Here is a 22,173-nt window from a genome sequence, read left to right on the forward strand (position 1 = left end):
GTGTGTGTGTCATCTGCAGCACAGCTGTGGGAGGGGTGAGGGGTCTTATTTACAGAGTCACCAGCCCTGCCTGACTAGAGCAGAAGAGGGATTTGCTGGCAGAATATCAGTCAACCGCGGCAATGTCTAGCCTGGAGAACCTGGCTTGAAAACAAGAGGGACCAGGGAAATACTGGGCTTTCAGCTCCACTGTCACCAGTATTTTCTAACTGCTACCAGTGACTGTGTCACAGCCTTAAAAGCCTAGCTCTGATTGTCTGAGTCCTGGATTCCTTATCTGGTTTCTAGCCAACATCCCAGCTTCAGTAGTGAAAATGGGAGTCCTGTCTCCTTTCAAGACTCAAATGGGCTCAGATGCTTTGCTGCCTAAATGCCCTGACAAATATTCAGCACACTTGAACATTTAGGGATATTTATTCTAAAATGAATGTATGCCCCCAAATGTCCAAGAAAGAACTTTCTTCTTCCAGTTATGTTATCAAAACCATTTATCCTCCTCTCCTTCAGAGACTCCCCCCTCCCCCACCGCTGCCCCCGAGGCAGGCAGTTGAGGGTGGGACGGGAAGGTGAGGGGTAGGAGACCTGAAGACCTTCCATGCTGGGACTAAGGACCTGGAGACACAGCTGTGGTTGTAATCTGGGGATGGGCTGCAGTGGGAAGTGGGAAGTTAGGGGCTGGAGTGGTATGACACGCAGGACTCCTCAATGTGTGCATCAACCCCGTGTATATAGAATCAAAGTTAGGTTCACAGATATACATGTTGAAATCTGCGTCAGCCTTTGTAGCTGCAAATGCTGGGGACAACAACATTGTTCCACAAATATTCGGTGTATTTTTGGAAGTTGTGCACATTAAAAGGCATGTTTATGTGTATTTAAAGCCAACAGACCCCTGAGTGAGAAATCTCTGCTTCTGGGCTTGTTTTCTGATGCGTACTCTCACTGAGTGCAACTGGTTGGGAATTTTAAATGGTCGTATTCATACCAAAAGCGTTTGTTATAACAGTTGTGCCATTGAGCACAGAACAATGCTCACATTATGCCTTTTTATAAAAAACATAGGGGGCTCCTGCTGAGGCCTTTGTGGGTTCTAACATTATGCTTTGCTTTGCCCCTTTGAACACAGTGGGCAGGGCCTCCACTCCAGTGTCTTCAGCCTAGCAAACACACTCAGAGACACATTCTGGATGGAAGCTGCTAATTTCTGCCTTTTCTTCTGTACAGTCCCTGTTGCATTATTCCACTGTGGTATTCTTAGAAACACAGCTATGGCGTGGGGGTGGGGGCTCAGCCTATGATCCCCGCACTTTGGGAGGCCAAGGTGGGCAGATCACGAGGTCAGGAGATAGAGACCGTCCTGGCCAACATGGTGAAACTCCGTCTCTATAAAAATACAGAAGTTAGCTCGGTGTGGTGGCATGTCCCTGTAATCCCAGTTTACTGGGGAGGCTGAGGCAGGAGAATCGTTTGAACCAGAGAGTGGGAGGTTGTAGTGAGCTGAGATCGCGTCACTGCACTCCATCACTGCACTCCAGCACTCCAGCCTCGACAGAGTGGGTGACGACAGAGTGAGACCGGTCTCAAAAAAAAAAAAAAGAAGAAAAGAGAAAAAGGAAAAACACAGCTAACATCTCCATTAAGACAATGGGAACTGTGCATTTCAAAGCACCCCCAGCCCGGCTGGGCATGGGGAGCACAGGGGAGTAGGGGTGTCTGCCATCTTCTTATTAAACTGGACTTCGGTTGTGTGCTGGGTTTTTCCACGGGGAAATAAATTTGAGGCTTTTGTGCTCGTCCCTGCCAGACCGGAAGAACCCCCAAATAAGGCCACACCTCCTGATATGGATCTTGCCTTGGTCTTCTTGCCCCAGGTTTTCTCCCTTCCAAATCGTTATTTCTCCAGAGGGCAAGAATGAGCTCACCATTATTTGTTCCGTATCAGTACCACAGATTCAAGACTTGGCTGGGTCCAGAAGCCCGGTGAATTGACCCTTCAGGACGCTGCCAGCAGAGGGCGCTGTCCTCCTTTTGGTGAAAGCTGGTGCCTACGCTTCGCCCGCCACACGCAGCTTCTCCAGCTACCAGGCCCTCTAGGCCAACCACAGGGACTTTGACTTGCCCTGCTGAGCAGTTCTATTAGGCCCGAAAGCTGGAGCTGAGCCTTTTGCTTCTTTCAGAAAGAAACTCTGACCAGCCAGGCAGCGAAAAGCTGGCTGTCTTTTCTTTACCGGTGGGCCTTTATTGGAAAGTTGCTGGCCAACGAAAAGTGGGAGAGAGGAGGTGCGTGAGGGGATTTAAACGCACACTGATTAAATCATATCCTCCTAATATGGATTTAATCAGTGCATTTTTTGATCTAGAACATCAGTATCATACAAGAGCCTTGCGTAATCTCCCACGGTGGGAAAGAGGGTTGCATCGGGGTTTCAGTCCCCCACCTCCTTTAGCCGCCAGCGCCCCTGCCCCATCCTCCTTCCTGGCTGCCTGCTGCGGTGCTCTTGGGCTTTTGGGAAGCGCAGGCTGCGGCTGGCATCGTTGCTAGGCAACAGACAGCCCCGCGGCCGCCTTCCCCGCTCTCTTATTCCGCCCCCGCTGCTCCTCCTAATATGGATTTAATCAATGTGCTTTTTACCTTCAGGCAGTAAATTAGAAACGGAACAGGGAAGCCGTGTTCTGCGGTGCCCCAAACCGGAGCGCAGTCTGTCTTGTACATCCTGCTCGGCACAGAATGTACCCCTGCGAGGGGCTGGTGCAAACCTCAGGGCTCCTCATTGGAACAAATTGCCGTGCTTTGCATTCACATGTAAACCAGAAGTTTAGGAAATTCAGGTCAAACGTGGTTGAGGGCCACAGAGAAAAAGAGGTGAAAGGGTCATTTGGGGTTGCAGGAAGGCAGGAGGCAGCAATTGCTGAGGCCCCCATAGTGTTACTCTCAGCCTAGCTACAGCGTAAAAGGTCGCAATGGACTTTTACCTGTGGTCTTTGATGTCTAAATCAGCACTCACTTCCCACGAGGATTATTATTATTATTATTTTTTTCCATTGAGGAGAGATCTGGATCTCGTTGTCTTTGCTTTCTTTTCTCTTCCCTTGCAGGCACACCTGAGGCACCCCGGCCACAGGTTGAAGTCCGGAGGTGTGGCAGTTCCAAACAGGTGAGACTGGTTCAAGGCAAAAGGCTATCTGGAGACCAAAAGAGAATCTAAGTATATGACGGGCGTCTATAAATACAGGGTGGCTAATGCCTGTAATCCCAGCATTTTGGGAGGCCAAGGAGGGCGAATTGCCTGAGCTCAAGAGTTTCAGACCAGTCTGGCCAATATGGCAAAACCCCCTCCTCCAACAAAAGATTAGCTGGGCGTGGTGGTGCACACCTGTAATCCCAGCTACTGGCGAAGCTGAGGCACGAGAATCGCTTGAACCAGGGAGGCAGAGGTTGCAGTGAGCCGAGATCGCTCCATCGCTCTCCAGCCCAGGTGGCTGAATGGCAGTGGTCTAGGTCTGGAAGGTGGGAGTAGGGATGCTAGAGGAATGGGAATTTAGAAAGACATTGCTATTTCTATTTTAACTAAAGTGACATCATGTACAGAATATGGGATAATTTCACTCTTGTGGGAATACATTTTTCCTGGTAAGTTATGTTTCCTGGTTACTTATGTATACAAATACATGTTAAAAGAATGGTGATCATGGCAGGGCATGGTGGCTCACGCCTGTAATCCCAGAACTTTGGGAGGCTGAAGGGGGTGGGTCACCTGAGGTCAGGGGTTTGAGACTAGCCGGGCCAACATGGCGAAACCCCATCTCTACTAAAAGTACAAAAAATTAGCCGGGCATGGTGGCATGTGCCTGTAATCTCAGCTATTCAGGAGGCTGAGCCAGGAGAATCGCTTGAACCTGGAGGCAGAGGTTGCAGTAAACAGATTCTGCCACTGCACTCCAGCCCGGGTGACAGAGCGAAACTCCATTTTAAAAAAATTAAAAACAAAAGCAGAATGGTGATCATGTAAAGCAAATCCACAAATCAGAGCTATTTGGTTTTGGGATGCAGCCATATACTCCCTGGAACCAACTCGGCACCCCGCATTGGCGTTGCAGTTCATAAAGAGCTCTATTCACTCATTCCATGTGCTCTTCCTTCCCCGACGGCCAGTGAAATAGATAGAGGAAGTCTTTTGTCCCATAGAGAGAGAAGATGGAGCATGGGGAGTTGGGTGATTCGCCCAAGGTCACTAAATGAGTAAAGGGCTGAGATGAGCCCACCCTGCTTTCTGTAGTAGGATAGCAGTGTTACGAAAAAGAGCACCAAGAGGCTATCCCAGCTCTGCCATTTACTAGCTGTGAGGCCTGGACAAGTCACTTATGACTTCTCTAGGCTTCAGTTTCCTCACTTTAAAATCAAGATACACATAGTGCATACCTTAAAAACCTGCGGTAATACCTGCAAAGTGTTTAGAACTGTGCCTGGCACTTAATCAGCACAGGTTATACAGTATATGCATTACCCTGGATCTCCATTAGGTAAGTGAGACATACTTAGGAATAACTTCCAACCTCCATTAAAGGACATGTAAAACTTTACTTAAAAGCTTGCTATGGATATGACTCATACCCATCAACAATTAACTTCTCCCTTGATAAAATAAGTGATTTCATCCCTGTGACCATTCTCATCAGCTAAATTGCCTTCACAATTACTTTCTGTTAGTGTTGAAAATACCCTTCCAAAGGTGTGCCTCCCCCTAGGTGATACATGATTCTTAAAAACTTTCCATATGCATATGAAACTATAATTTCCTATTGGCTTACCTTATAGTTGTAGAAAGCTTTGGCCTGCAAGGAAAAACAGTGTTTTCTAAAACCTGAGCTTTAGTTTTTGATCCTAAACTCTTGCTAAATGTTATACTTCACTTGGAAGGCTTACAGTACTCTTCTGAAACATAAAGCTGCTTCTTTCATTTCAAATGACTCTCCTCTGATTTAAGTGTGCAATAAACATTAGTTATTACTACTTTGCTGGTTTATATGCTGTCTTTCTCAAGGCAGGTCATACCTGTGTCTGTGACCTTTGTCTGAGGCCTGTCTTAGTCAGGCGTCTCTTTTACCGTGGAAAATCTCTAACATTTTATTCTGTTTTCTAGACTGTCAGCTACTCAGATTGCTGTAATTGTGCCTCCCACAATTTTTCTGCAGAGGCAGTAGATTTAATTTGCATTTTTAAAATAATTTATGCAGAGTTCCAGGCAAGGAAGGTAGGAAGGTCACGTCAGGGCCCACATTTATCTACAGTTCTGTTACATGTCCAGTGCAGCTGACCCCTTTACTTTGCTGAGCAATCCAACTTCTTTCAATAACAGAATGCTGGAAAGAGGGAAGAATAAGGGAAAAGGAAGAAATGAGATAAAAAGAAAAGAAAAATACAATAGCAAAAACTAGAATTTTTAAGGGAAGTACATCACCACTCAAGCAGAAACAAAATGGAGGACTGTTTATTTCATTGCTCAGTCAAAACATTCCATGAAAAACTGCCTTAAGTAATTTCAAATGCTTCACTAATCCATATGGGGGTGGGAGGGAAGTTCTACTGCCCCGTGCCACAAAACTATTTGATATAACTAATGACATGCAAACACAATTTGCAAAAGCAGAGCATTAGCACAATATGATATTTTAAAAATTGGTTAAGTAAATAGATTTCATATCTTTAAAAAGAGAAAAAAATTACACTGTGTTGAGCATGGGAAATCTGGGCAACATCTACAAACCTTCTCATTTATAGACAGGAACAAAGGCCCAGAGAAGTTAAGCCACTCATCCAAGTTCACTGAGCAAAGAGAGTCTGCATTTGCTATTTTGGAATAAGTTGTCTCTTTTCAAATGGTTTTTAAAAATGGGTATCACATACTTTTTGTTTGTATAGAACATTCATATAAAATAGTTGCTCTTTAACTGTATCCATTATTATTTATCCACTTATTTTTGTCATAATGCTATGACTTTTTTCCTATGAATATTCACCTATTGCACTGAAAGGCTCTGCTGGATTTGAAAAACTACAGATTCAGAAACATGGCACAAAGGTGCAATTCACAAACCACAATTTTTTAAAAGAAGTATTCATGCCAAATCAAAATAGCCACTCACCAGTGCCAAACACGTTTATATTTCATTATAGAGACAACCACACATTAAAAGTATCTGCCAAAATGTCTCTTTTCTCTAAAGTCATCTTTACTTTCAAGATGTACCTGTTTGCAAATATTTAGCATTCACAGTACAACTGAATTAGTTACATTCATAATGGTCACAATTATTATTCTGTGTTCAAGACTCTCCAGAATCTTAATTGCCTAAAATGAGGTAGATAAACTTTTAAGTTTGTTGGTTGGGATTAATTTCCTTTAGATCTTGATCATCTATTTTTTAAACAGAATTCCAAAATATTTAGCAAAAAATTGAAAATGTCTGAGCACTTTGCCTAAAAGTGGAAAAATATAATTTCAAAAGGTTATTATGAAAGTTGCTTTACCTCATTTCAATTTAAAAACAGAATAAAAGCATCAAATTACAAAACCACCGCATATCTTAAAGCTGACAACCTAACATCTTCTAACATTTAAAGAGACCCTGGCTCTAGTTCTGGCTTGGGATTGTGCAGACGCAGAGGCATCAGTTAACCATTGGGGCCCAGACCAGCTGCTGCCCCTTAACCTTTGACCCTGGATTTCAAGTTTCCTCCAGCGTTCAGGCCTGTCTCCTGGAGTTCTTTATAGGAGGCTCTCAATGAGTTCTCAAATACCATCTCTGGAGATGGGTCATGCTTCAGAGAGAAGCTGGAAGTGCAGGCCCCTCTGGGTAAAACAGGCTGCAGTGGGCAAAGCTGGAAACAGAACGAGGCTGCAGGCATTGATTGAGCTGCAGTCTTGGGCAGACTTAGACTGCCAGGAGCAGGCCAGGATAGATCAACCCAGGTGGTAGCCCCAGGGACTTTCAGGTGGTTGGGGGCAAAGTGGGCACTAGACCAGCTAAAGGCCCCGGAGTAGGTCGACGAGAGATTTCTGAGAAGGCTGGCAGACCACCACGGATCTTCATCTTTTTACGTGGAGCCATGGGCGAGGCGCTCAAGAACTTGCTGAAGGAGCTTGACTTCTTCAAGCCTCGGGCCAGGTCCTGGAGCATGAGGTCGTCGGCCAGGACGCCTAGAAATGCACTGGTGGTGGAACTGAGGATGGTGGCGGCCACCTGCACCGGGCGCCTGGCAGCAAGACTGCCACTTCCGCCCCCGTTCCCATCTAGCTCTGTGGTGCCTGGCAGGCTTGGATCGCCAAGTAGGCGGCGCAGCGCATACGAAGAGCCGGGCCTCAGGTACTGGTAGGCGCGACGTCCGCTGTGGTCACGCACGTGCACATGGGCACCCAGACGCACCACCAGCAGCACAGCGGCGTCCTCGTGGCCGTGCAGCACAGCCAGGTGCAGAGGCGTGTAGCCGCCGTGGGAGCGCGCGTTCACGTCGACTGGCGCGCCACCGAGCTGCGCGACCTCCACCAGCTTCAGTGCCATCTCGCCGTCGCCGCTCTTGGCGGCCCAATGCAGGGCGGTGAAGCCAGACATGAAGTCGCGCTTGGCCGCCAGGCCGCGGTCGCGCAGCAGCAGCCCGTGCAGCTGGTGGGTCCAGCGGCCCCCGGCCGTCCGGACGAGCCACTCGTGCTCGGACGGCTCCAGTGGCACGGCGGACGGCGGTGGCGCGGCGGGCACCTCCTCGGCGTCGGGGCTCAGCAGACGCGGGCCGGCGCGCGACAGACGCCGCAGGTGCGGGGAGCGGCCCGAGCCCAGGCCGAGGCCCAGGCCGGACTCCTCCACCGAGAGCCGCCTCAGCAGCAGAGGGGAGCTCCGCGGGCTCGGCTCCTCTGACAGCTGCCGGCGCAGGCCCTGCTCCTCCGCCCGGATGCGGAGCGTGGCTGGGCCCGGGACGCAGCGCACCGGCAGCATGCAGGGCTTCTGCGGTGGCGGCCCTTTCGCTGTCCTGGGCTCGGGATCCGGGTGTGGCGGATCAGCGCAGGGCGAGACCGCTTCCGACGGAGCCCTAAGCGGTGGGGCCGCGTCTGCGGAGGGTCCCTCGGGGCCCTGGGCTAGCTCGAGGGCTGGAAGCCGGGAGTTGGCTGACCGCTCTTCCGGCGGCTGAGCGGGCTCGGAGGCCGGTGCCCCGGGGGTGTCCTGTGTCTCTGTTGGCGGACCCGGGTGCCCTGGCGGCTCCACCGGCTGCGGCGCGGAGACCAACGGCGGAGCTCCCGGGGCAGAGGCGTCCCCCGGTAAGACGACAGGTGGCTTCGACGGCGGGGCCGCTGCCTCCAGGAGGCCGGAGGGCGCGGGCTCGGGCTCCCGGGGCTGCAGCTTCTTCCTCAGCACCACGAACTTGACGCCGTCGACCTCCTTTACCACTGCCACGTCATTGACGAACTGCTTGAAGCGGTCCCTGCGGGCGGCGCGGCCCCGCGGGTCGCCGGCATCCAGCAGCGGCTTGAAGCGACTCAGCAGCTCCGAGTTGCGCACCTTCCCGCCGCGCTCCTGCAGGAAGCCCAGCACTGCCGCCTGGCTCACCCCGGCAGCCGCAGCGGCGGCGGCGGCGGCGGCGGCCAGCGCCATGGCAGGGCCCCGGGTTCCTGGCTGCCGGGGCAGGTGGGCGCCGCGTTGTCGCGGGGCGCGCGGGAGCGATGTTCCGGGAGGCGCGACCGCGCTCACCTGGCGCCTTCCCCGCGGCCGACCGGGCGTGTCCCAGAAGCTGAACCTCGATCGCGCCGGTGCCGCCGGGCCCGGGCGTCTCGGGGCGAAGGGCGCCGGGGGCCGTGGGCAGCGCCCACCCCCAGCGCCCCGCCGGCCCCGGCCTTTGGGGTAGGTTTCTGCCTTTGTGTTCTGTCCAATGGGCGCTGGGCTCCATCCCCCGCCCCGCGCTCGCCTTACAGGTGACAGCTGCCCCCGCGACGCGGAGGGAGCGGGAGCGGAAATTCCCACCGCCCCCTGTCCGCCCCCGAATTAAAGGCGCAGAGCTCGGGCTCGGCTCCCGGTTGCTAGGTGGGCGTGTTCTCTCGGGACGCCGTGGTCCGCCAAGGAGGAATGGATTTTTATTCCTTTAATGAACATTTAACCACTACGAAATACCGAGCGACGATTTCTCAGTAATCCATTTTTTAAAAAAAGACCGTCAATACCTCTCCAGTTGTTTATTGCGTTTTATGCAGGAAAACGACTTCATGCGATTTACAGCAAAACCAATTCACTGTGCTTGGCAATGCACGTTACTCTAGGTTTAGAGAGGTTTTCAAAAGCAATTTTCTGATGGTCAAATAATACATTTTCACGTAGGATTTGGGATATAAAACCACAGGAAGCAAACGTAACAGGAAAACATAAAGGAGGAAAACAAGGAAAAATATCACCATTAACATTTTGAAATATTCTCTTCCCCTACCTCATATGTGTATGTATGTTTATGCTTTAAAATAAGAAAGCAATGTGGAGTCATGCTATGTTTTTAAACCATTTGTTCCACGGATAAGTATTGAGCACGCAGTTTGTGCCAGGACCCTTTTTTTTTTTCTTTTAACAACTGGTAATCGATTTATTAAAATAGTTGACTTAAGCATCTGCTTTTTGGCTAAGATGCATCAGTTAATAAGACAGATTTAATAACCTGTCTTATTAACTTTAATAATCTGTCTTATTAAATAAGACAGACTTAAGACCTAGTGGGGCTCATATGTTGGGAGAGAACAGAAACACAGTGAAACTAAAGACGATATGATATGCTAAATAAATGCTATGGAAAAAACACATCGGGGTAAAACGGATGAGGGGCAGGTTGCAATTGTGATGGGGCAGTCAAGATAGGACTCATTGTGAAGGTGACATTTAAACAAGGACTTGAAGTAGATCAGGAAGTTATGTAGATGGAGAAGTTTCTAGGCCGGGCGCAGTGGCTCAAGCCTATAATCCCAGCACTTTAGGAGGCCGAAGCGGGTGGATCACGAGGTCAAGAGATCGAGACCATCCTGGTCAACATGGTGAAACCCCGTCTCTACTAAAAATACAAAACATTAGCTGGGCATGGTGGCGCGTGCCTGTAATCCCAGCTACTCAGGAGGCTGAGGCGGAAGAATTGCTTGAACCCAGGAGGCGGAGGTCGCGGTGAGCCGAGATCGCACCATTGCACTGCAGCCTGGGTAACAAGAGCAAAACTCCATCTAAAAAAAAAAGAAGTTTCTAGTTGGAACTGCCTGGCAGAGGCAGGATCAGTTCCTTAATTTAAAATGCAGGCCTGGCGGGGTGGCTCACGCCTGTAATCCCAGCACTTTGGGAGGCTGAGGCAGGTGGATGACCTGAGGTCAGGAGTTTGAGAGCAGCCTAGCCAACAGGTGAAACACCGTCTCTACTAAACATACAAAAAAATTAGCCAGGCGTGATGGCGGGCGCCTGTAATCTCAGCTACTCCAGAGGCTGAGGAAGGAGAATCGCTTGAACCCGGGAGGTGAAGGTTGCAGAGAGCCGAGATTGTGCCACTGCCCTTTAGACTAAGTGACAAGAGCAAGACCCTGTCTCATAAATATATAAATAAATAAAATAAAATAAAATTCAGTACTACAAATATATATAACCAGAGGCAACATATTGTAGTAGCTAAGAGAACAGGACTCTGGAGTCAAAATTCTACACTTGAATTCTGCCTCTACCTTGGGCAAATGTCTTGACTTCTCGGTGCCTCAGCTTTCTTATCTGTAAAGAAATTATGAAAATAGTACTTACCTGCTCAGGTGGATGAGAGGATTAAGTGAGAAAATAGTCACAAAAGACTTAGCATAATGCTTGGCTTACAGTAATCATTTGAATTATTATTAGTAGTATAGCCACTGCTGTTAGTATTACTCACTGAAAAGGAAAAGAGAAGACTAAAATGTGAAAGGTCCTCTTTCCCCAGTCCAATCCCCAGAGGCATTCTCTGAGTTCAGTCCTATCCCCAAGATGCAAACAGTTTAAACATTTCCCTCTCACTTTACATTGTGAGCATTCCTCCCAATGACAATAGCTAATCTTTAAAAATATACAACTTTTAATGATAGCATCAAATAAATGTAGTACTATACTTTTATTATTCTTCATTGCTCATATTGTTTCTAGTTTTTAATTCTATATTATAAATGATGCTGCTGATATATAAGACTTTGTGTATATTTCTGATTAATTCCTTAGGATAGGCTCCTAGGAGTAGAATTAGTACTAATTAGTAGAATTAGGCACAAACCATCACGCCCAGCTAATTTTATTTTTATTTTGCCCAGGCCGGTCTCAAACTCCTGACCTCAAGCAAACCTTCCACCTCAGCCTCCAAAGATTACAGGTGTGAGTTACTGCATCTAGCGTTACCCGTTCCTTCCTTCTTTCCTTCCTTTATTCATTCATTCATCCATCTATTTATTTTCCCTTCTTTTTCTTTTTTAAATTTTAATTTATTTATTTTTCTTTCTTTCTTTCTTTTTTTGAGATGGAGTCTTGCCCTGTTGCCCAGTGCAATGGCGTGATCTCCGCTCACAGCAACCTCTGCCTCCCGGGCTCAAGCGATTCTCCCACCTCGGCCTCCTGAGTAACTGGGATTACAGGCGCATGCTGCCACACCCAGCTAAGTTTTTGTATCTTTTAGCAGAGACGGGGTTTCACCATATTGGCCAGGCTGATCTCAAACTCCTGAGCTTGCGATCCACCCGCCTTGGCCTCCTGAAGTGCTGGGATTACAGGCATGAGCCACCGTGCCGAACCCTTTTTCTTTTCTTTTCTGACAGTTTCGCTCTTGTTGCCCAGGCTGGAGTGCAATGGTGCACTCTCGCTCACTGCAACCTCTACCTCCCTCGTTCAAGCAATTCTCTTGCCTCAGCCTCCTAAACATCTGAGATTACAGGCATGTGCCACCATGCCCAGTTAATTTCTGTATTTTTGATAGAGACAGGGTTTGGCCATGTTGGCTAGGCTGTCTCAAAGTCCTGACCTCAGGTAATCCACCCACCTCCACTCACCCAACAAAGTGCTGGGATTATAGGCATGAGCCACGACTCCTGGCTTGCCTTATCCATTCTTTAAACCTACCTCAAGGCCCACCCCTGTAAAGCCTTCTGCAACTATCTCAGGAGTGTCATGCTCTGCACTTCTTCAGTAATTTATTTCAGCAAACATCTATTGGTATCTTTTGGTGCAAGACTGTAAGCCAGATACTCTGGGAAGAAGACATAACCTGCCTTTGAATAGCTTACTGCTTAGTGGAGAAGAGAAAAACATATTAAATACAATTAATTTTGTGACATAGCCAAATGAAATGAATGCTCCAGGTACTTACCAGGGGAGAGGGGGAGCAAGGGGGTGGGGAAAGGTGGGGAAGAGGGAGGCCTGGGACATCTCCAAGAGGCAGGCTATGAGAGCAGGAGAGACGAAAGCTTGAAAGCAGGACTGTGAAGGCTGAATTCAGGGTAAAGAGTGTTGAGCATGTGTGAAGTTCAGGGTGTGTGCCAGGGATACAGAAAAATATCATGTTGAAGAAGTAATCTGGGGCGCTGTGTGGAGGGCCTTAAATGGTAGTTTGGACTTTACCCTGTTTGCAGTAGAATGTCATTGAAAGCTTGCTTTTGTCTTTTTAAAAAATAGCTTTATTTTCTGACTATAAAAGTAATACTTTTTTTCAATTCTCAATAGTTTTTAAAATATAAAAAGAACATGTCACATGTCAGAGAGCCACTTCATATTTTTTGGTTTATGCTGTGAGGAGTTTTTCTCAGTATATTCATAGATATAGACACAGCCATCTACACCATTTGGTACATATGGGATTAGACTGTGTGTTGCTAATAACCCATGCTACTGTAGTCAAGACTGATGTGGTGAATGGGTGGAAGAGGGGACCCTGGGACATGTGGAAGATGGTAGGGCTTATCAAGCTTGGACAGTGGATGGGTATCAAAGATATTTCAGAAACAGAGCTTGCATTATATTGCCTTGTTTTCGCTTTTAACGTTATATTCCCTTTGTTGTAATTTTCATTTCAATAGCTATTTTTTATATTTCATTTTCCTAGCCTTTTCTGGACCAACTGTGTTTCTTGAAAAGTCATTTCCATGATCTCATAGGTAGTGAAGCCTCAACTTGGAGTTTTGTTACCATCTCCTGTCTCCAAGAAGAGAGAGGAGGGATCTTTGTTAAAGATCATTATTGGGCCGGGTGCGGTGGCTCACGCCTGTAATCCCGGCACTTTGGGAGGCCGAGGCAGGTGGATCACAAGGTGAAGAGATCGAGACCATCCTGGTCAATATGGTGAAACCCCGTCTCTACTAAAAATACAAAAAATTAGCTGGGCATGGTGGCGCGCACCTGTAATCCCATCTACTCAGGAGGCTGAGGCAGAAGAATTGCCTGAACCCAGGAGGCGGAGGTTGCGATGAGCCGAGATGGCGCCATTGAACTCCAGCCTGGGTAATGAGCGAAACTCCGTCTCAAAAAAAAAAAAAAAAAAAAAAGATCATTATTGATTTATGTGGAGTGAACTAATTTTGACTGTAACCATCCAATGGATTCACCTTGCCGATTTATCAAGACGGGAATTGCAGTGGAGAAAAATAATTCACACAGAGCTGGCTGTGCAGAAGACCAGAGTTTTATTATTACTCAAATCAGTCTCCCTGAGAAGTTAGGGACTGGAAGTTTTAAGGATAATTTGGTGGGTAGACAGCCAGTGAATTGGAAGTTCTGATTGGTCAGATTGGAGATGAAGTCATAGGGAGTTGAAGCTGTCCTCTTGCACTGAGTCAGTTCCTGGGTGGGGGCTATAAGACCGAATGAGCCAGTTTACAGTTTGGGTAGTGCCAGCTGATCCATCGAGTGCAGGGTCTGCAAAATCTCTCAAGCACTGATCTTAGGCTTTACAATAGTGATGTTATACCCAGGAGCAATTGGGGGAAGTTTAGAATCTTGTAGTCTCCAGCTGCATGACTCTTAAACCATAATTTGTAATCCTTTTGCTAATTTGTTAGTTCTACAAAGGCAGTCTAGTTTATTTTGGGAAAGGGCTGTTACTGTCTTTGTTTCAAACTGTAAACTATAAACTAGTTGCTCCCAAAGTTAGTTTGGCCTATGCTCAGGAATGAGCAAGGGCAACTTGGAGGTTAGAAGGAAGATGGAGGTGGTAAGGTCAGGTCTCTTTCACTGTCTCAGTTATAATTTTGCAATGGTGGTTTCATGATCGCTAAGAATAGACGAGGATTAAATACTGATTGAACAGGAATTGCTAGTACAAGCAGTTTATTGACAGTGCTTAACAGGCTTCAGGCTCTGAGCTACATAAAGAAACTTGGCCAAGGTCACAGATAATAACTTGCTGAGCTCAGACTGGAACCCTGGCTACCTGCCTGTGCTCATTTACCATGCAAAGTTAGATTGCTGATTATTTAAAATTGATGTTTTGAATGTTTAAGAAATAAAGTTGGGAAAAACTCTTCACAAATATCTCACTTAAACTTTTATTTATGCTTGTGCATCTGAACATTCTCTGCTTTAATATTTTAAGTGATAAGTTTGTAGGTTGAGCATACATTACAGTGAGGATGCCAATGACATCCAGTTCCCCAGGCTGCTTTTAAATTTCGATGCCCTGTTGCCAGTGAGGCCAGAGAATCAATTCTTCCAGTGACCCAGCAGTTCGCCCGCAACATTAGGAAAATCAAATATAAAATGTATATTTATAGAAAGGGTAAAATTCCATAATGTATCTTGAACATGGAGAACGAAATAGGAAGGCTATTTGTTCTTATCTCAGTTTCTTAAATATGAAGCAGATCAGGGTAGAAGCCCTCTATAATTTTTAAAGCCACATTATTTAAATATAAAATAACCTCAAAATCTTATACTATGTTACATTATACTTATATTAAATTATATATATTATATAGTTACTATTACATTACTTATCCCAATCCACACTACCCTCTAACCCCCATGCCTAGGCCCCACCAAGAGCCACAGTGGATGCTTAATGTTTGTGAATGTCTTCTCCCCTACCATGGCAGTATAAATCAGCCCCTTCCATCGCAGCCTGCCACCTTTGGCCCCTGGTGTCTCACCAATGTGTCATCATCTGTAAAGAAGAGTTCCTCAGGCCCCAATGGGCAGGAGCTCCAGGGACTTGAGGGGGATGGGCTGCCCAGCAATGGCTATAAAGGGACTTTGCCCAGATATCAAGCTTTTGCGGTCACAACTTCCGGAACAAATCGAGTTTTGTTCTTGCTTCCAGCCCAAGGGAAGCAAGGGGGGCCTCTCTTGTGCCTGCAGCTCATTAAACCCACTTCTCTCTGAGATCAAAAGAACTTTATTTCTAAATCTGAGTGACAGGTGTCAGCTCACGTGTTTCTGCTGTAGACTGAGTTTTTGCCTCTGCAGTTCATTTTTCAGGCTGCTGCTTCTCTGATTGCTCAGACTATTGCTTGGTTGCTACGTAGGGAGCCACAGGCCTGGTCCATGGAGACTTGGAAAGCTGTGTCCTGGCTTCATGAAACTCAAGCAGTTGGCGCCCTTTGCTGCCCATCCTTAGTCATCCCTTTCAGTCCCTTTTATTCTCAGGTATGAGTTTGTATTTAAAAGAGTCTACCTGCTTCTCTACCCATGGGGCATTTAGGGGCTCAGTTTATCTTTTTCTTTTAATGGGCAACACTTCATTCCATAAAACAGAATACGTGTTCCCTGTGGTCAGCTTTTCTTTCACGTGGGACAGCGTCTGATTTAAGAAGGGCCTAATCTGAGATGCCTGCAAAATGCTGGTCTTTTGTTGTTGTTGTTTGAGACGGAGTCTTGCTGTGTTGCCTGGGCTTGTCTGGAACTCCTGGGCTGAAGTGATCTCCTGCCTCAGCCTTCTGAGTTGCTGAGATGACAGGCATGTGTCACTGTGCCTGGCCCAAAGTGCTGTTTTAACCATTTCTTTAGTTGTGAAATGGAGTCCCTGCTTGGTCAAGGTGGATGAACCAGCAACTCAGAGGTAAGACTTCTATTCCATGCAGTTTCCCATTGTATTAGTCTGTTGCCACTCTGCTGATAAGCACATACCCAAGACTGGGTAATTTATTTTTTTCTCTCTCTCTTATTTTTTTTTCTTCACTCTAAACCAGGATTAGCTTTAAAAGGACTGGGTAATTTATAAAGAAAAAGAGGTTTAATGGATTCACAGTTCCACATGGCTGGGGAGGCCAACCATGGCAGAAGATAAAAGGCATGTCTCATATGGAGGCAGGCAAGAGCGAACTTGTGCAGGGAAACGCCCCTTTATAAAACCATCAGATCTGGTGAGACTAAGTCAACGAAAACAGCATGGGAAAGACCTGCCCCCATGATTCAATTACCTACTGTGGGGTCCTTCCCATGACACGTGGGAATTGTGGGAGCTACAATTTAAGAGAGATTTGAGTGGGGACACAACCAAACCATATCACCCATGCAGATGGGCTTGGAGATTACAGCACCAAATGTTTGGAAATGTGAAATCCACCAACAACATTCCATGTTGAAACCTTGTCCTGGCTTTAGAGATGACAGGTAGAAAAAACTCAATTATTCCCTAAACTCTTGTTGTGCTAATGTACCACGTTTGCTTGTTTTTAGAGATGGACTCTTACTATGTTGCCTAGGCTGGACCTGGAACTCCTGGGCTCAAGTGATCCTCTGGCCTCAGCCTCCCAAGTAGCTGGCACTATAGGCAGGTGTCACTGCACCAGGCTTAGTATACCATGTTTAATTTTCTATTTAACTCAGTTAAAGGTAGGAAAAAATCCTTAAACATCAGCTTATCTGGTTTCCCATTCAATAATTCTAAGAGCTAATTTGCAGAGAGCTTAAAATAATTTGAAGTAAGCTGTAGTAAAAGACTGAAAGTCAGGTGTTGATTGAGAATCTCCTTTCTGGAGGGGAGGTGTCTGATGAGGAGTCAAGCTAGGTCTGTGTGGTGGAGGGAGCAGGACGTGAGGTGGGCGGCAGGGTGGGCAGGCAGCCACAAGGTCTAGAGAGTCTCAGAAGATATGCTTGCTTGCCACTTTGAGACCATCAGCTATGTAAATATTGGAGAGTTTTATTTACAGCCTTCAGAGGAATAATTTGTGACACTGAAGAATGAGCAAGAAACAGGAAGGTGAACTCTACCTTTGAGGCTGTGTGGTTTGGGGAGAAAGTCATTGCTAATACTGATTTTACTTACCTAACTAAAAATCAGTGAAATATTGGCAGTGCTAAATGAAAACAGGGATGAATACAGGTCTCTTTTTACTACCTATTCCTCAGGTGGCCCAAGTTCCAAGGAGTAAGATTCTGTGTCCTCATCAGTTGGGGTATATCTCTAAATATTTGGTAAATATTTCTTTTTTTTTTTTTAAGATGGGGTTTCACCTTATTTTTTCTTTTTCTTTTTCTTTTTTTGAGATGGAGTCTTGCTCTGCCTCCCAGGCTAGAATGCAATGGTGCAATCTTGGCTCACTGCAACCTCCACCTCCTGGTTCAAATGATTCTCCTGCCTCAGACGCCCGAGTAGCTGGGATTACAGGTGACTGCCACAGTGCCCAGTTAATTTTTTGTATTTTTAGTAGAGATGAGGTTTCGCCATGTTGGCCAGGTTGTCTCGAACTCCTGACCTCAGGTGATCCACCTGCCTTGGCCTCCCAAAGTGCTGGGATTACAGGCATGAGCTACGACACCTGGCCTTGATAAATATTTATAATGATTAAATGGCAACAATTTGTCACATAGTGACTGTGGTCACTTTGAGTTTTCTTTTTAAGAATGGGGTCTCAGGGTACTGTCTATATACCTTATGTTCAATAACTATTGATAATGATAAAACAGTCACAATTCATCACACAACAGTGACTCTCATCTTATCGGAAGGCAGCTATGCACACCACTATAACCACTGTCACCACTATGCCACCAACGTCGCTCTCATCACTTAGATTTTTCCTTTTCAAAATGGGACTAGAGGTTACTGTCTACAGTCCTGACTCTCAGGCTAGGGTGAGAGTCTGTGAACAACTTGGATATGTCACAGTAGTTTGAAGTGGTTTGAGTCCCATGATTTCAGGAGCTAGATGTGAGGCCACGGAGAAGGATGTTTTTCTGGAACTTTTCAGGATATAAACTCCTGGTTACCTTCCCAGAGATTGATGAATGGAAGTAAGCATAGCACAGTTAGCACAAACATTGACACTACTAACCCTTCGGTAAGGAAGGATTCTTCATAGAGCCCTCAGAGGGAGTGGGACCCTGCTGAGATCTGGATTGTGGACTTCTGTTTTCCAGAATTGTCACAGAGTAAGTTTCTATTGTTTTAAGCTACTCAGTTTACAGTAATTTATTATGGAAGCTATAGGGCTTCAGTTCCAGATAAAACTGGCTGGAGCAAGAGCAAGAACAGCAACAACAACAAAACACAGCTTATGCTGGGAGCACTCAGCAGGAGGAAAGGCTCTGCTTCCCCCAGAATAAGTTTCTGTCTCTAAAACACAAGCTCCTGAGCGTTTCTCTCTTAGTGGTGAGAGGCTAGAGGCTGTGGCTTGGTTACTCATGCATGGCACTGTGTTTCTTCCTCTCTTCTTCCTTCTCCAATCTTTCTCTTCATTAGCAATGATGATAGAATTTCCTGGGCAAAATAATCCTTTATTTTGTAACTGGAAAATTTTGGCAAAATGTCACAATGTTCTAGTGTCCTAAAAGCTCAACATGCTGGGCCTTAGGAACTTTCCAGGGGAGAGACAATAAGACCACAGTCTGCACAGAGCCTTCTGTGTGGCTGTGACAGCGAGGGAAAAAACAATTACATTAATGTTGTTTGTTAGGATGGGACTTTTTTGCTGCTGCTTTTTCATGGTAGTTTTTCACTATTCAGTCTAAATTTGTAAAGACCATTGTTTGTTTCCATTAAGAGAAACTGTTTATATCTCAAAGTTAACCCATCCTCAGTCCTACCTGTTATTTTCCATTCAGAAAGTGTAGTGAGTCTATGTCTCAGAACCTGTTAATGTGACCTTATTTGGAAAAAGTATCTTTGTGGATATAATTAAATTAAGGATCTCGAGATAAGGACTTCCTAGATCATGCAGGTGGGCCCTAAATCCAATGACAAGTATCTTATAAGAGACAGAAGAGGAGGGCTGGGCATGATAGCTCACATCTGTAATCCCAGCACTTTGGGAGGCTGAGGCAGGTGGATTATTTGAGGTCAGGAGTTTGAGACCAGCCTGGTCCACATGGTGAAACCCTGTCTCTACTAAAGATACAAAAATTACCTGGGCAGTAGTGGTGCATGCCTATAATCCCAGCTACTCAGGAGGCTGAGGCAGGAGAATCGCTTCAGTCTGGGAGGCGGCGGTTGTGATAAGTGGATGTTGGGGCACTGCACTCCAGTCAGGGTGACAGAGTGAGACCCTGTCTAAAAAAAAAAAAAAAAAAAAAAAAGAAGAGGAGAAGACACAGTGGGAGAAATGAGAAGGCCAAATGAAGATGGGGACAGAGATGAGAGTGATGCTGCCAAGAAAGCCCAGGAACACCTGCAGCCACCAAAAGCTGGGACAATTGAGGAAGATTGAGGAAGGATTCTCCCCTAGGGCCTTCCGAGGGAGCAAGACCTGCTGATACCTTGATGTTGGACTTCTGGACCCCAGAACTGTGAGAGAATAACTTTCTGTTGTAATAGCTTACCCAGTTTGCAGTATTTTGTTATGGCAGCTACAGGAAACAAATAAAGAAGGTTAGAAGGAAATGGTGGGTTTACTGAAATCTTGCTGGAATGGAAGAGTCTATCCTGAAATATGAGTGGCATTCCTCAGGCCCTTGAACTCAGATGACCCAAGGCTGTGAAGAGATCTGGCCCAGGCCTGTCTCAACTAAAGCCATGGCTTTGGCTGCACATTGGAGAGTCTTAACGTGTGGATCACATTTGAGGAACAAAACTTCCCTGTAGTATAAAGATATGTAACCCGTTTTTAGACTGCATTCTAGCCTGGGCAATAGAGCAAGATTCCCGTTCTCTCTCCCTCTTTCTCTTCCTCTTTCTCTCTCATTTTTTTTCTTTCTTTCTCTCTTATTCTTTCTTCTTTTCTTTTTTCTCTTTGTTAAAAAAAATAAAAATAAATAAAATAAAAAGATATGCAGACCCCAAGGAAGTCTTCTCACTACAAGGTACTTTATGTGATGAGACAGGCTAGTACTTGCTTTTTTTTTGAGACAGAGTTTCGCTTTTGTTGCCCAGGGTGGAGTGCAATGGTGCAATCTTGGCTCACTACAACCTCCGCCTTCTGGGTTCAGGTGATTTTTCTCCCTCAGCCTCCTGAGTAGCTGGGACTACAGGAATGCACCACCATGCTCAGCTATTTTTCTTGTATTTAGTAGAGATGGGGTTTCACCATGTTGGCCAGGCTGGTCTCGAACTCCTGACCTCAGGTGATCTACCCACCTCAGCCTCCCAGAGTTCTGAGATTAAAGGCATGAGACACTGTGCCTGGCCCAGCAGTTGCTTTTTACAGCCCTTGGGAGGGGTGCTCCTTGTTAGTTCATTTGAAAAATCCTGGTCCTTGCGTCCTCCTTTATCCATGCACTTTCCGGCACCCCATCACCACCCTGCATGACCTGCATCTCTCTGGAATCATCTTCCCTGTGGCATTCTATGTAGCCATCATCAAGCTGATAGAGTTAATAAACAAGATGAAACACCTTACTACTTCCAGTTTAAGAGCTAAAAATACAAAAGATAATAGGTGGCAGCTCTTGTCTTCTGTAAAACCATTGCCTGGTGGAGAAGATGCATACATAAGACGTGCTAACGGATAGACAGTGGGAACGGTGGGAATGCGGTGGCTCACTCCTGTAATTTTGGCATTTTGGGAGGCCGAGGTGGGTGAATCACTTCAGGTCAGGAGTTCAAGACCAGTCTGGCCAACATGATGAAACCTCGTCTCTATTAAAAATACAAAACTTAGCTGGGTGTGGTGGCACGTGCTTGTAATCCCAGCTTCTTGGGAGGCTAAGGCAGGAGAATTGCTTGAACCTGGGAGGCAGAGGTTGCAGTGAACCGAGATCATACCACTGCACTCCAGCCTAGGCAACAGAGCAAGACTCTGTCTCAAATGAATGAATGAATGAATGAATGAATGAATAATGGGGAATCTTTCAGCTGTCTGGGACACCCAGAGGAGGACTGCTTCTCCTTGGGAGAGTCTGAAAGCATTTGAGAAGACATGACCTTGGAGCTGAAATCAGGAGCTCTGCAAGCTGAGATGGGGAAGTAAATCATTCCTGGTAGATGAACATGAGGAAAGACATATAATGTGTTTGTGGAACAGCGAGAAGTTCAGGGTAAGAACAGGGATGAGAATGGGGCGTGAGTGAGTGCAGAAACAGGTTGAGAGGGTGGTTGGTGCCAGACCATTAAGAGCCTTATACATCCTTGATGACTCAAGCTGAACATGTCCCAACTGAACTGGTTATCTTCCCTAACCCCCCTTCTCCTACCCCAGGGTTCTCCAGCTCAAAAAAGACACCATCACCCACCCAATCAGCGTCCGGCAGAGATCTGGGCATCCATCGTGCTTCTTCTTCACCCTCTTTAGTACCTCCTGAATCCCTCCTACTCTCTCCATCCTTATGCCAGGCCATCATCACCTACAGCCTGGACATCTGCTTCAGTTCTCCCTCCCCTCTCCCCGTTGTACCCAATCTCCTTGCTCCCAGTCTGGCTTGTCTTTGCACTCTGTTCTCTCCTTAGAGCCAGAGCATTCCATTTAGAAAACAGATTTAACCATATCACTTGGCTGTCTGTGTAAAACTCCATAAGCTACTTTCAATGGCTCACAAAGCCCTCTATGATATAGCTTCTGATCAAAACAATGCATGCACAGAGGAGCTTGGAATGGAAAGCAGTAGTGCCCTGACACCATGATCCCCACTCCCAGGCCTCCTCCCCATAGGCCTTCTTTTGGCCACTTCTGCGTTTTAGTATTCCTGGTGATTATCTCCGTATCCCCCAGTAGTATACTTATACTGATGTTTCTTGATTTATTAACCTTAAATAGCCTACTGTAACAACTAAGGGTTTTCGACTCCCTTCTTTTTCTTTCTTTT

The 22,173-nt window shown here is 46.4% G+C and overlaps 1 protein-coding gene across 1 annotated transcript; it reads right to left on the reverse strand.

Annotated features, from left to right (window-relative positions):
- Positions 1 to 5,473: 5,473 nt before the first annotated feature.
- Positions 5,474 to 9,007, reverse strand: SOWAHA (sosondowah ankyrin repeat domain family member A). The gene has a single exon (XM_002744615.6). The coding sequence runs from the start codon at positions 8,641 to 8,643 to the stop codon at positions 6,991 to 6,993; it is 1,653 nt and encodes a 550-aa protein (XP_002744661.1). The 5' UTR covers positions 8,644 to 9,007; the 3' UTR covers positions 5,474 to 6,990.
- Between the last annotated feature and the right edge of the window lie 13,166 nt (positions 9,008 to 22,173).

Source organism: Callithrix jacchus, chromosome 2 (genome assembly GCF_049354715.1).
Source record: "Callithrix jacchus isolate 240 chromosome 2, calJac240_pri, whole genome shotgun sequence".
Classification (NCBI taxonomy): Eukaryota; Metazoa; Chordata; class Mammalia; order Primates; family Cebidae; genus Callithrix; species Callithrix jacchus.

Coding starts and splice junctions, on each gene's coding strand:
- SOWAHA (XM_002744615.6), bottom strand. CDS start 8,643: ATGGCGCTGGCCGCCGCCGCCGCCGCCGCCGCTGCGGCTGCCGGGGTG.